Genomic DNA, 12,654 nt, shown 5'->3' on the forward strand with positions numbered 1-12,654 from the left:
GAACAGGATCCAAAATGGGTTTTTATCCTATCCAACAGTGTGAGCAAGTTGTGGATGTGCTGAAGGACTGCTTAGTGTCTCTGACAACTAAATTATCCTCAAATGGTACAGCTCAGTAATCAATTATGTTTGGGTTTTTTAATTATGCCATCAGATTAAGGACTGGCAATGCAATTTCTTTGTTTGACAAGAGTTTTTTTCCTGTCAAGTACATACTATAACCTAGCATGACTTCCAAATGCAGAAAGAAATTAGTGATAATTATGGTGATTCCAGAAATTAGTGACAGGAATTTCCATACACTTTGACAACACCATTTGAAAGAATACACAAATGCTGTTATCTTGTAGTCTGCTTTTGCTGGAACAATGCTGTTTCAAAGCTTAATTTACTGCTTTGTAAACAGCTCCTGAAGTGAGGGCATACAGCTGTCCCCCTTGGAAGCTTTCAGTATTTGACTGGAGAAAACCTTAGGCAACTTCATTGGAATGCAACACTGACCCAGCTTCAAGCAGGACATTGGACTAGATAGAGATCTTCCAAGCTTCCTTCCTACCTGAATGATTCTACTACAGTTAAAAGCAGTAGCAAGAAAAACCCACAACTACTATTAAAAAAAAAAAAAAAAGGCACCTATGGATAGGTATGATCACATATACTTTAAAAAAAGAAAAAGATGACAAGAATGTTTGAAAACCCAAACTACGCTTGTTTAATATCAAACAAAGTAAAGCTGTGAAATCATTACAGCAGGTGTCACAACTGTCTTCTTCGTGATGAATATTCAGCCACCTCTGTTGAGAGAAGAAAGTAATCAGTTTCAACTCATGAAGTGTGATCAAGTGATCCCACCTGAAGTCTTACTTATCCTCCCACCACTACAGTTTATCTCCCATTTTCAAACACGCCTTGCCTCAATGACCACTCTTACAGGTATAAGGAAGCCACGGATCATGGACACAGAATGGTCTTTAACCTCTTCCAGTGCTGGAGAGGGGATGACATGAGCTCTGGAGATTATGAGGAGTTTTAGCTGGTACTGTTAATATGCCTGAACTATGGTGCCAGTTCAAATTTTTCATGATGTAACGTTCACTCCAAAAGTGATTTTACAGGATGCAGTTACACATAAAACAATGTTTCAAACATATCTAGCACTCAGAAAATGAATCAAGACCAACTACATTCTGTGCCCTGTCATCTCACAGCACACCCACTCAGTTTTCTTTACCTTACTGTCCGTCCATTTACTTTGGACACCCAAATTATAAACTGGAAACAGTAAGAGTATGTAAGATCCAAATAAGGTAAATGTTCTATGGTCAAAAATACACTGAGGAACTGAAAATCAAAATATCTGATGTTCAGTTTTGAAGCAGAATACTCAGAAAAAACCTTAAGAACTATGGACCTAATACTTCGCAGCATGCGGAATTAACATAAAGTTCATTAACAATGGTCAGAAAGTCCTTTGAATCAAGTAATATTTGTCATATTACACTAACATGTGAAATGCACTGACACTAAAACAACATGGGTCCTGTAGAGCTCACTAATGTCCTCTGTTTAAAACTGAACAGGTAAAAATATAGTGAAATTGAGGGGTTTATTCACTTACACAATTATATTGTTGATTGGGATATGGATCAATTTGACAAAGAAACCAATAAATCCCATTATCGCAAAGCCTATTGCTGTTGCCATGGCAATCTTCTGGAACTCTGCAAAAAAACAACAGAAAACATTTGTCAGGAATTCTCATGTGTGGCATACAGATGTGCACTCCAGTGACCAAAGGAGAGATCTCTACAGAACTATATTAACACTAGAAACACTTCAAAATCTGCACAGATGTTGAGAAACAAATACACTTTTTCAGAAGACAAATGAGATTTTCAGAGAGAAGATGCAGATTTCCACAAAGAATGGCTGATCACAATCTTTTTTAAAAAAGCAGAATCAAAAATACACAAAAAGACAATTCATGGAACATTTATCCCATTATGTTTCCTTTACATCCCTACAAGCCCTGAAAGTAATCTCTAATACAGCATCAAAAATGGAAAGTCTGTATTCATCTCTGTCACAGGAGGACAGCACCATAAGACCCCGCAAAAATAGAGTACTTGGGATATTTTCTATTACTTTAGGACAGCAACCATGAAGCTGACTAAGAAGGTCAGCAGGCCCTCAGAAACATGACAAGGAATGAAGTTCCTTAGGGATCTTAACAGTAAACTTAAGTCACAGACCCATTCACCCTGAGCACACACATAAAGCGCTGTAACTTTCAGCAAGGAGGACCAGTTGCATTCTGGTTTTAGTTACAGCTTCTCTCCAGGGCTTCTCTAGTCCAAAAACTCCTCTTCCATACTCCCAGCAACGAGATTGTTCCTATCCCAGTCAGGCAATGACTGACAACTGCAGAGCACTGAATTTCAACTACCTAACCTCTCTCCTAAGGTGAATCTTAGTACCACTCACATGCCTGCATACATACCAGAAAACAACACGCTCAAGTTTATTATAGCCAGAACTCTAAAGACATTAACATTTAGACAACTAAAGCTCAGGTTTAAATCTCATATTGGCAGATGAGAAACATCCATGGCAAACAAATCAACAGAAGTGACATATGGAAAGGCACGTGCTAAGATACAAGATGAAATAACGATTGTGTTTTGGTCTATTGTATGCTTTACCTTTCCTGTCAGGCTTGGTGCATCTCTTAACAAGTCGTATGGAATCTTTTACAAACTGACGGCTGGGTTCCACAAATTGCATTACCTGATCCATGACTGCCTGCAAAGACAGACATACTTAGTACTGATAGCTCCACGTATATACTAAAAACCAGAATTTTTTAATTACAGAAGTAGCAGTTACCTACAGAATTTGTTAAAGACTTAAGATAACCTGAAGTGTCAAATTCCAATCTAAGATACTTCCCCTTTACAGGAAATGAAGACACTGTTTCAGTAAATAAATATGAGGGCCTAATTTCTATCTGCAAAAGAAAAAAACTATGGAAAATTGTGCCTTTCAGCCGAGAAGCAGAAAACAGCTGCATCGCAGTTTGGCTTTCAGCTTATGTCCCACACCACCACCACCAAAGGCGTCTGAATTGACGAAGGTCGCCGCTTTGAGGAGACCCCCGGCAGCTTCTGGCGTGGGGGACACGTCCTCGTCGGCGAGCACGGAGACAGTGCTGTGGCCAAGCCTTATTCTCGCAGCAGGCGTGTGCCGGCAATGCCACCGCACGCAGGACACCCACCGGAGGGATTTGCTCCCTTTCATCCATACGGACCCCGGCAGGAGGCTCCCGATACCATGCCGGCCCCTGTCGCGGCCCCAGCGACTCCCTTCCCCCTGGCTCCGGCCGAGGGCCCCTGCCTGCCGCACTCCCTGCAGTCCTCATCCCTGGCCCCATGCCAATCCCCTCTGCCCAGCCTCCATCCCTTTTCCCTGATCCCCGTCTCCCGGGGCCGGGGGACACCCCCCTCCCTTCTCCCGGGCCCCCGTGTGCCGGGCCCAGGGCACAGCCGGCCCGCTCACCGCCGGCCGAGGGACACGTCGCACTGAGCGCCGGCTGAGAAGCGTCACGTCGGCGGGCGGGGCGGGCTGTGGGTGGACAAGGAAGCCTTCTGAGGGCGGGATTTTACTTGGGTTGTTCCGGTTTCCGGGCGCTGTCGCTCCTCCCTCCTCGGCGGCGGGGCCCGGGAGTGAGGGCGGTCCGCCCGGCGGCACCGCTGGGGCTGCGCCTTCGCGCTCCGTGCTCTGGGGCCTCGGGACCCGAGGGCGTCCTGGCGGGAAATAAAGGAAAGAAGGTGCCACTGTTCCCCCAAGCAAACACGGATAAGGATGAGAGGACGTAGTCTCGAGCTGCGCCGGGGGAGGGTTAAGTTGGACATTAGGAAGAATTTCCTCATGAAAAGGGTGATTAGGTATTGGACCCGGCTGCCCAGGGAGCTGGTGGAGTCACTGTCCCTGGAGGTGTTTAAGGAAAGACTGGACGTGGCACTCAGTGCTAGGGAATAATTGTCAAGGTGCTGTTAGGGCATAGGTTGGACTCCATCTTGGAGGTCTTTTCCTACCTGTTTCTCTGAATATGCCTGTAACAAATGTTGTTCGGTGAAGGAATGAAAAAGAACACCACAAAAAAACCCAAAAATCAAACACCAACCAATAACAACAACCAAAAAAAAAAAAAAAAAAAAAAAAAAAAAAAAAAAAAAGAAAAAAACCAACCAAAAAAAAAACCAACAACACCCCACATTGTCAAATTTGTTCAGGCTGTGATTGCCCATGAGCCAGACACCAGAAATCTATTGGTTTTCAGGAATGCTGGAGCCATTGCGAACTAAGGGAGTTCATCACCTTTGGAAACACAGGATTTTTCTTGTGTAGGGAAGTGTACAGTGCTCAAAGGTGGGAAAGCCCTGTACATTTCAACACCACAGGTGTAGTGTAGGACTACACTGTGCCTTGCATGGGGGGGAAAAGAGGCTGTCGCTGCCTAAAGGCTGTCACTTCCCTGCTGCTTCATCTTGTAACAGATAAAGGAAAAACAAAGACAAAATGGATTTACTTTTTTTATCCTTACTTTGCTTTTGATGTTATTGATATTGCTCTAGAGCTCTGTTACTAGTTGACTCCACCTTTGAGTTTATATTAAGTATCCAAAGCCTATTAATTATTCATCAGACTGTGGGGCCTCTGCGGGCAGTTTAGCAAATGGTTTGCTGATCTTAACTCCCTGTAGCATCTAACTGTGCACAAAATATTTTCTGGGCTTAAATTTTTGCGAACAGCCTTCATTACAGGTGAAGTACCATCACATCACAGTAGGAAATTGTTGGTCATTCTATGGATTTTTTTAGCAGCCACGTTCTTTGTCTATGGCCACAGGGCAGGACCCTCAGTATTACTGACCTTCAACAATGAAAGGGTGGAGTTGGACAGGCCAAAAAATCTTCCTACCACTGAAAAGCAAAATAACTTCTTGCTCCTATTTTTATTAGCTTTTTCTTCCCCCAGTCAATCTGTACAGAGTTTGTTGCCTGCTTGTCTTTTCTTCCTAGCTTCAGATTAAATGGGACATTTCCTTTTGGCTTGGGTTAAGCTTTTGTGATACTGCTGAGGTCTCCTGAATTTTACCAAGTGTCTATGCTAAAGCAGATGTGTCACTGATTTGTACAGGAGCCGTGTGCTTCAGGCAGGCTGGCAGCATGTGCTTTCTCAAAGGGCGCCTTGGAAATATACCTCTAAATATGTAATATCTAGAGTGTAAAAGAATCCAGAGGAGTTTGGGTAAGTCAGAATTGAAAATCAGCTTTGGAAGGCTTTACAGGGATGGGAATCATTCTTGAACTTCAAAAAACTAGAATTGCAAAGGTTCTTTTATTTTTATTTTATAATGTACTTTTCGCTACTCTTTTGAAGATATTTTTAAATGCTTCCCCTTTCTTTCTTTCTGCCCTCACAAATCTTTACTCTCTGTGTTAGAAATTTAAATGGAAACTTAGATTCCAGTCTTGCTGAAGAACCTTGATAGGACCTGCTGTTCAGTAAGTCAGAGACAGTGTCTCTGAACTGCAGATAGTTCAGCTTTAAAGGTGATTTGAGAACACCTGAAAGGGATGGTCACTAGAGAAGCAGTTTTGCTTGGTCACTGGTTAAGTGCATAATCTTCCTCACATGCAAGTGGGAACAGCACAAAGCTGCTTTTCACAGCATGAAGAAGCTGCAGGCCTTCCTTGCTATTGCTTTCATCTGAATCTGCAGCATTCTCAGTAAGATTTTTTGTATATTTGTTTGGTGGTGGTTTGTTTTTCTTGGGGGGGGGGGGGTTTGTTTTGTTTTTTTGTTCCTGCAGAAGGAATAGTAAGGCTCTGTCAATTGTTCTGCTTCTTTATCTCACCAGTAATGGTCCAACTCTGTATTGGTGAAAAGAACTTGGGGAAGCACCTGTTCAAGTGGTACAAATGTATCCAGCAGTTTTTCAACACATAATTGCTGGTATTCCCAAGTCCTGTCAGTAACTGCTGCAACTGGAACAGTTTACAAACAGAAATCTAATTGTAAATCTAATTTCTCTCACTTCCTTTCCTAGTAAGATAAAAATCAATTACTTCCATTATTGCTGAAAAGATAGAATCCTGCAAGGGGGTGTTGGTTTAAAAAAATAATTACCTGAAGATCTAGCACTTTCTGCTAACTTTATTACCCAGGTGTCACTTCCACTTTATCATGGACTTAGTGTTGCAGAACTGTCCAAAATGTTGCAGCAATCAGATACAGGAAGTTCCAAAAGTGAGTTCTGCTAACATCATGGTAAGTTTGTGTCTGTTCACCTGAACCACTCCAAATGCTCGTTTAATAACGAAGAGGAAACATTACAGTGGCAGCATCTCTACAATTTTGGCAGCAGGTGGCAGCCCCCAGGCAAAGTTTAATTAGCACCTTTTTTCAAATTCTTTGCTAAATTAGTCAAGTGTTAAATAGTCTTCCCCAAATGATACCTGCAAATTTGAACCTTGCATCTATTTTAATGTGTGGACGCACTGCTATCCAGTAATGCTCTTTACTGAATTGTTTATGTTCTAGCAAATTTGTGGTACATAATCTGAATGATATCTGGGTTACCTTTATAAATTCATTTGTAAAGCACCTGCCAGCTGTTTGGTACTGGTATTTGTAATATTACAGTTTCCAATTCAACAGCAGTAGTCACAACAGTTTTACTGACAAAGAACTTGGTCTCATATGTATTTCATAAGTATAAATCATTTATTTTCATTATCCTGAATTTATGCAGCTGGAGTAAAGATGCCTGCTCTGGGCCTTTAAGAACTCTAATCCTGATTAGAACCTAATTCTGTGTCAAGCCATGAAATTGATAACACAAGGCATTCTTGCCTTCATTTTTGGAGTTTTTTTTTTTTTAATTTAGTATTTCACTCTTCTTGCATAAAAATAAACCTGTAAGAACATAACACTGTAAAACAGTAATTATATGTTATGTAGCAGGGTTGCTGATAAACATCACCTGAGAGGTTTTGCTTGGCTAGGGTGCCTATACAAGTTTCTTCACACTTTTACCCATGCCAGGCACAAGCAGAGCAGGTTTATAACTGTTGAACCCCAACTCACTGTTGCAGGAGCAGAATGAGTTAAACAGCATTAATAGGACACTTGAACTGCTGAAGACTGTACAGCAAGGGCTGTGAGGAAAAAGCTGTGAGAAAGAACTGCAGAAACTGAGAATGGTACATAAAGAAGGAGCTGCAGAAACTGTGTTCCCCTCCCAAAGAACAGAGCAGTCAGCTGTGATAAGTAATTGTGCAAAAGTATATATTGTGGCCTGCTATGTACTAAATTGCAGGTGGACAGAATAATTGGAAATTGTTATGCAGAAGCTACAACAGTATAAATATCCATGCCTTTTGTCAATAAACGTCCTTGCAGCATCACCCTGCTTGGTACATGGAACGTAACCCTCCTTTCTGCAACCATTGCTTTAGAACTCTGTCCTCGCTCAATACTAAGCCTGATTTTCACTATAAAAGAATAGCCTGCCCTTAACTACCCTTAGTTAGCTTCTGAGAATTCATGTGCTTAGGAAGTAAACCTTGTTTAGTCTATCCTACTGTAGGAGCAGGATAAGGAGGTGTTACTTTGTGTTTCCCTGCAGGGATGAAGCCAGGGAATATTCAGGTGTGGTACATGTAGGTAGTGGGGAAAAAACATGGCATGGTGGTGTAAGGGATCTGAACTGAAAGGAAGGATGAGCTGAGGAGTCAGAGAAAATGCAAGATAAAGCAGTAAAGGGCTGGTTACATTGTCAGAGTACAGAAACATTTTTTGGTTTTGAGGGGGGTTGTTTTTTGTGGGTTTTTTTGTGTGGTTTTGGTTTTGTTTTGTTTTGTTTGATTGGTTTTTTGTAATTGTTTGTTTGTTTGTTTGTTTCTGTTGCTTCTGCATTAAGCCCCTTTGGCAATTAAATTGCAAACTAAACACCCTTTGACTCAAGGGACAAATGTGTGATTTATCTGTATCAACCTATCTCCTCTGGTTAATTAGGTAGCTTAGCTGGAGAAAGTGGTGGATCCTTGGGTGCAGGATAAGGGTGCCTGGTGTGTAGTACTCCAGCTTTGACTGTGGCATCAACAGGGTCTGACCTGTACATTGCAGAAGTTCTTGTTATTCCTTTGGCTGCAGTCCAAATAAACTGTTCTTTTGACTCCTGCAAATAGTTTATAGGCATGAACCTGTCAAACATACTGGCCACTGAACATGCTGCAATTAGTTGTCAGTTAATCATTAAGCTATTAAAATTATAATAAATGCTGAAAAATCTATGGTTTGTCTACCACATAGATTTAAGGCTTTTAAAGGCTGACAAATCTTTGTTATTGTCAGTTCAGCATTATTAATGTCTTTGGCCTTTAAAATACACAGCATCAATTACATAAGTTAGGGTCTTTCACTGCATCAGCAGCTTTTCAGTGCTAATCTTACTCATGGTCTGTAGTTTGTCATGGATTGGGAGAGGTGATGCTAATAAAACTTCTGATTTTAAAAATACTTGCAAAATATGCTTCACAGAAAACACCCAAGATTAGTTTTTCTGTTCTTTTACCCTAGCCTCACCTCTCAGGGCCTGCAATATGAGAAGAGTCAGCAGATATGAATTATAGCATAAATAACCCAGAGAAGCTGTTCTAGATGGACAAGATTTGAACAGAGACTTGAGAGGATTTGAGCAAAATCGGCTGTCCTATAGCTGTCCTGGGCTCCGTGTCCTCTCTTACAGGAGAGGATAAAGAATCATAGTTGGAGTCACTTGCAGATTTTCTGTGACTAGCAATGTACTCTGGAAATAAATGGCAAATACCAGCTTGTTCCAGTCTTGCAATTGTTAAGACACTGACAAATTGTAATATGAGTTTGGCTGGCCTTACTTTTAGACTGAAGGAGTAGAAGATTATAGGTTTTATATGTAACTCTTGTCTTTTCTGTGACGTGTATCTTATTTACATCCTTTTTTAACATCCATAATTCTGCAGCACCACTGCACTATAGGGCTACCTGCATATGAGCACTGAGCCAGGTAGTCTTTGTTGGCTACACTAACAAGGCCAGTCTTTTAGATCTGAAATTGCACCCACCCACCATGCAGCTGAAACAAAGGGCGATGTGTTTATGCCTCTTCTGCCTTTCTTGGAGCATTTTTTTGTTTTGGTTTGGTTGTTGGTTTTTTTTTTCTGAGAGCTCTCAGGACTCCATGTTATTCCTGGGTGTTAGATCCTGTTTCTTGCCTGCAGTTCAGTAGTCATGTAGCTTTGGCCTACTTTACTTCTAGTTGTCAAGCAGAGTGTGTCTGCATATTTTTCTTATTAGACACCCTTTGTTAAATCACTTACAGTACTGTCTATGAAGGTGTGACATTCTCTGCCACACCTTAAATGTCATAGAATGCAGAGGTTCTTCAGTGTTGTCTGGCTCTTAATTACCTCTACAAAATTTTTAGCAGGATAGTCTTTACTTGTCTGTCCTTAGACTGAGCTTTCTTGAAGCTGCTTGTAATCTTAGGCCTCTCATTAAATATCTCACTAAAGTCCTTGAAACTGTCCATGGAGTGGAGAATGTTTTATTCCATTCCTTAATCCCAAATCTTAGGTGGAAATGCTGCCCTGCTATCCACAGTTAGTACTGTTTTCAAAATCCAACTTCTGGCTATCTCCAGCTCCCTAGCCAGACTTGGGAGTCAGAGTCTTGGAAGGTGACAGGCAATCTCAGAGCACCTGACAGCTCCAAGCTCTGTGAACACACAGACAATCTAGAGGTTATCAGCCCCTGTGCACCTTCAAGTTTTGATTCTCCACATGGATCCTCAGGATACTGAGCCATCTGTAGTTTTGTTTCTCTCAGGACTTTTCTCTGAAAATTTGAAGTTTACAAGATGTTGCTTTTTAAAGGCCATCTAGCAATGGTGACTTCTTTGATCCTGCTGATAGGTTGCCTGTGCCAAGCTAAAACTGTGATCCTGGGGGAAAATTTTGTCGGTGCAACTTTTGTTACCTCAAAGCATTGGTGGAGGATTGTGTGTTTCAGGTTCTACTGCTTCTATTCTGCGCAGGACTCCCTGGCTACAACAGACACACACACACCCTACCACCACCCACTCCCATCCCTGGAGAAAACCTTCTCATTGATCTCTTTTAATTCTAGCAAGATCTTGATGACATTTGGCACCAGCTCCATCCTATACTTAGTGTTCACATGACTCCAGGAAGAGCAGGTCTGTTGGATTCTGGCATTTCTGACACCAATAGAAGTTGGCTTCTGGGGATGTGGATAGAGCTGCACACTTGGAAAGGTTGCCATTATTGTTGTATTCTCACCACTGCCTCATCATCTACCTTATTTCTAGGAGACTGGCTGTCAGTATATCCCAAGAAACTGACAGAGTGGTTTGGATATCCAGCCTTTGGCTTTCCAATGTTTACTCCAGTGTCCCTTTCTAATTGTTTTTGCAGGGAGTCTTTTCAGAAAAGCCCAAGAAGTGAAGACTGTACTTCATTTAGGAGATCAGGACAGATTTTTTTGCTCTGGGTCAGCAAGATCTCTGTACCAAATGATAATAAAGATGGGGTGTGGAGATCCATTGCATGCCATAAAAATTGGACTGTGTGTATTTGCAAATGTACGTTTAGGTTTGTATCTCTGGTGGCAGGGTTACATTTTCACAAAGTGTTTCACAAGATATTTCTAAAAATTCAGGTGTTTGGATTGTAAGAAACTAATGCTTTTTCACTGATTAGGGAGACTTCCAGATGCTTGAAAGAAAAGTTGGAGTCATTTGGTTGCCCTAAGCCAAATATGCATGCTTCTTTTCCCAGCCAGTTCAGGGTAGCTGCTGTGTGACACCTCAGAGGAGGTGCCTGCAGGTATGGCTCAGTGGCCCAGGACATCCCTTTCTGGATGTGACTGTCAGTGTGCCTGTGGCACTTCTGAATTGCCCAGAAGTGATACATTTGAAGGCACTATGTAAAGAGGCAACTGTCTTTCTGTGAATATTAAATGTGAGGCCCGGGAGTACCAACACAGCAGATAAAACATACAAACAACCTTTGAAAACCTTGACTTTATCCAGAGAGTCACATACAATTTACATTTGGGAAACTGAAATTTTTCTGTCTGCTTATGCATCTCATTCCATAAAAATTCAACAGATTGATACCCTTTTAGATTTTAAAATACTTAGGATATTTCAGCATTATTGCCTTTTAAACCATTGTTTGGAAAATGGTTTTGTTTGTTTACATCTGAACTTCAGATCACTTTGCAGTTCTGCATTTCACTATGATAGCAAATGTTGGTGACATTTTACAGAGCATAAATAACAGCTGTGAGCTGCGAAATCATAATTCTGTCAGGGGATCTTTCTTACAGCTTGTCAAAATAAAAGAGCAAATTTTGAGTGACAAATATGTATGTATTTGCCAGAAGTTTGTTTCTGACTCTGCTGAGTACCCACTGTTTTCATGGAACCAAATACCATGACCTGTAGAGACTGCAACAACAAACTTGAAAGTGTCCTAATTATGCACAAGTTGTACATCTGAGAAGATGCAGAGGACCTTGCTTGGGAAGAATCAAGAGATTAACAGCATATTGCTATCTCAGTGGGAAAACTGGTCACCTCACATGGTTGAAAACAGGTTCAAAAGGATCTTAAGGGAACTTTTCATTTTGACCATTCTTGAGCCTCTCTGCTGGTCACATTCTCAAGGCCAGGGACTTTCACTTCTGGGACCAGAGCCCCTTTGTTAAGTATGTTGGTGCATTTTATTTCTATTCGTTTTAGGTTCACGACTTGTTCTATATGGTTATGTATGAAATTATTTGTTCTATGTAACCCCCCATGTTCCTCCTCATATAGTCTTACCCCAGTTACAGTTATCTGTCCATCATATGTTCTATAACCCTCTGGTCCTGCTCATCACTCGAAGACCTCTCCCTGAGTCTGGAAGGTTCCAGGGAGAGTGTTGAGTGACTGGACAGGATCCAGGCTTCCCCCTCCTATTATCTCCTGTATGGTTGTTATACCTGTCTGTTGTACTATGAGCTACACCCTTGTTGTACCCCATTGGTCCCTAACTGAACCCTCCCCTGTATGCCACCCCCCTTTAAAGGTAACTGTACTGAAGCTTTCAGGGTCTCTCCTGAGGCTGGTGCCACGAGGTGAGGACTACACGCCTGGAGACCAAATAAACTCGTGGTTTCACCCCTCGAGAGTGCCTCCTTTCTTCTCCCTGCCATCTCTACGCTTTACTCCTGACAAGCCAAGACCCATCGTATTGCTGTGGTGCCAGGGCAGGCCAAGGTTGGCAATACAGGCACTGCCGCAGTTATGAACAAGGCTGGGACTCGGATCTAATGATGAGAAAAGGCACTTCTTTAACTGTAACTGACCACTGGGAGCAGGAATCCAGGCTCCTCTCAGCAAGCCAGAAATCCAACAACAGTGCAACACTGTCCTGGGTGCTCCTTCAGACCCTCAAGGTTCCGAAGAAGAACCCCCCGCACAGTCTGACAGTCGTTTTTATCCTCTCTGGTTCCTCCTGAATGGAATGATCCTGGTGCATT

At 42.0% G+C, this 12,654-nt stretch overlaps 1 protein-coding gene across 3 annotated transcripts; it reads right to left on the reverse strand.

The window, feature by feature from the left end:
* Positions 1 to 688: 688 nt before the first annotated feature.
* Positions 689 to 3,654, reverse strand: SEC61G (SEC61 translocon subunit gamma). Of its 3 annotated transcripts, none has more exons than XM_066322636.1 (4): positions 3,556 to 3,654; positions 2,703 to 2,802; positions 1,619 to 1,721; positions 689 to 794 (listed from the first exon to the last, which is right to left on the reverse strand). In XM_066322636.1, exons 2-4 carry the CDS (start codon positions 2,794 to 2,796, stop codon positions 785 to 787), a joined length of 207 nt encoding a protein of 68 aa, XP_066178733.1. In that variant the 5' UTR covers positions 2,797 to 2,802; positions 3,556 to 3,654; the 3' UTR covers positions 689 to 784. The 3 variants fall into 3 exon arrangements, with proteins under 3 accessions (XP_066178733.1, XP_066178743.1, XP_066178752.1); XM_066322646.1 differs by lacking the exon at positions 3,556 to 3,654 and adding an exon at positions 2,887 to 3,005; XM_066322655.1 differs by lacking the exon at positions 3,556 to 3,654 and adding an exon at positions 2,891 to 2,993.
* Positions 3,655 to 12,654: the final 9,000 nt, after the last annotated feature.

The sequence above is a fragment of the Sylvia atricapilla genome, chromosome 1 (assembly GCF_009819655.1).
Source record: "Sylvia atricapilla isolate bSylAtr1 chromosome 1, bSylAtr1.pri, whole genome shotgun sequence".
In the NCBI taxonomy this organism is placed as follows: Eukaryota; Metazoa; Chordata; class Aves; order Passeriformes; family Sylviidae; genus Sylvia; species Sylvia atricapilla.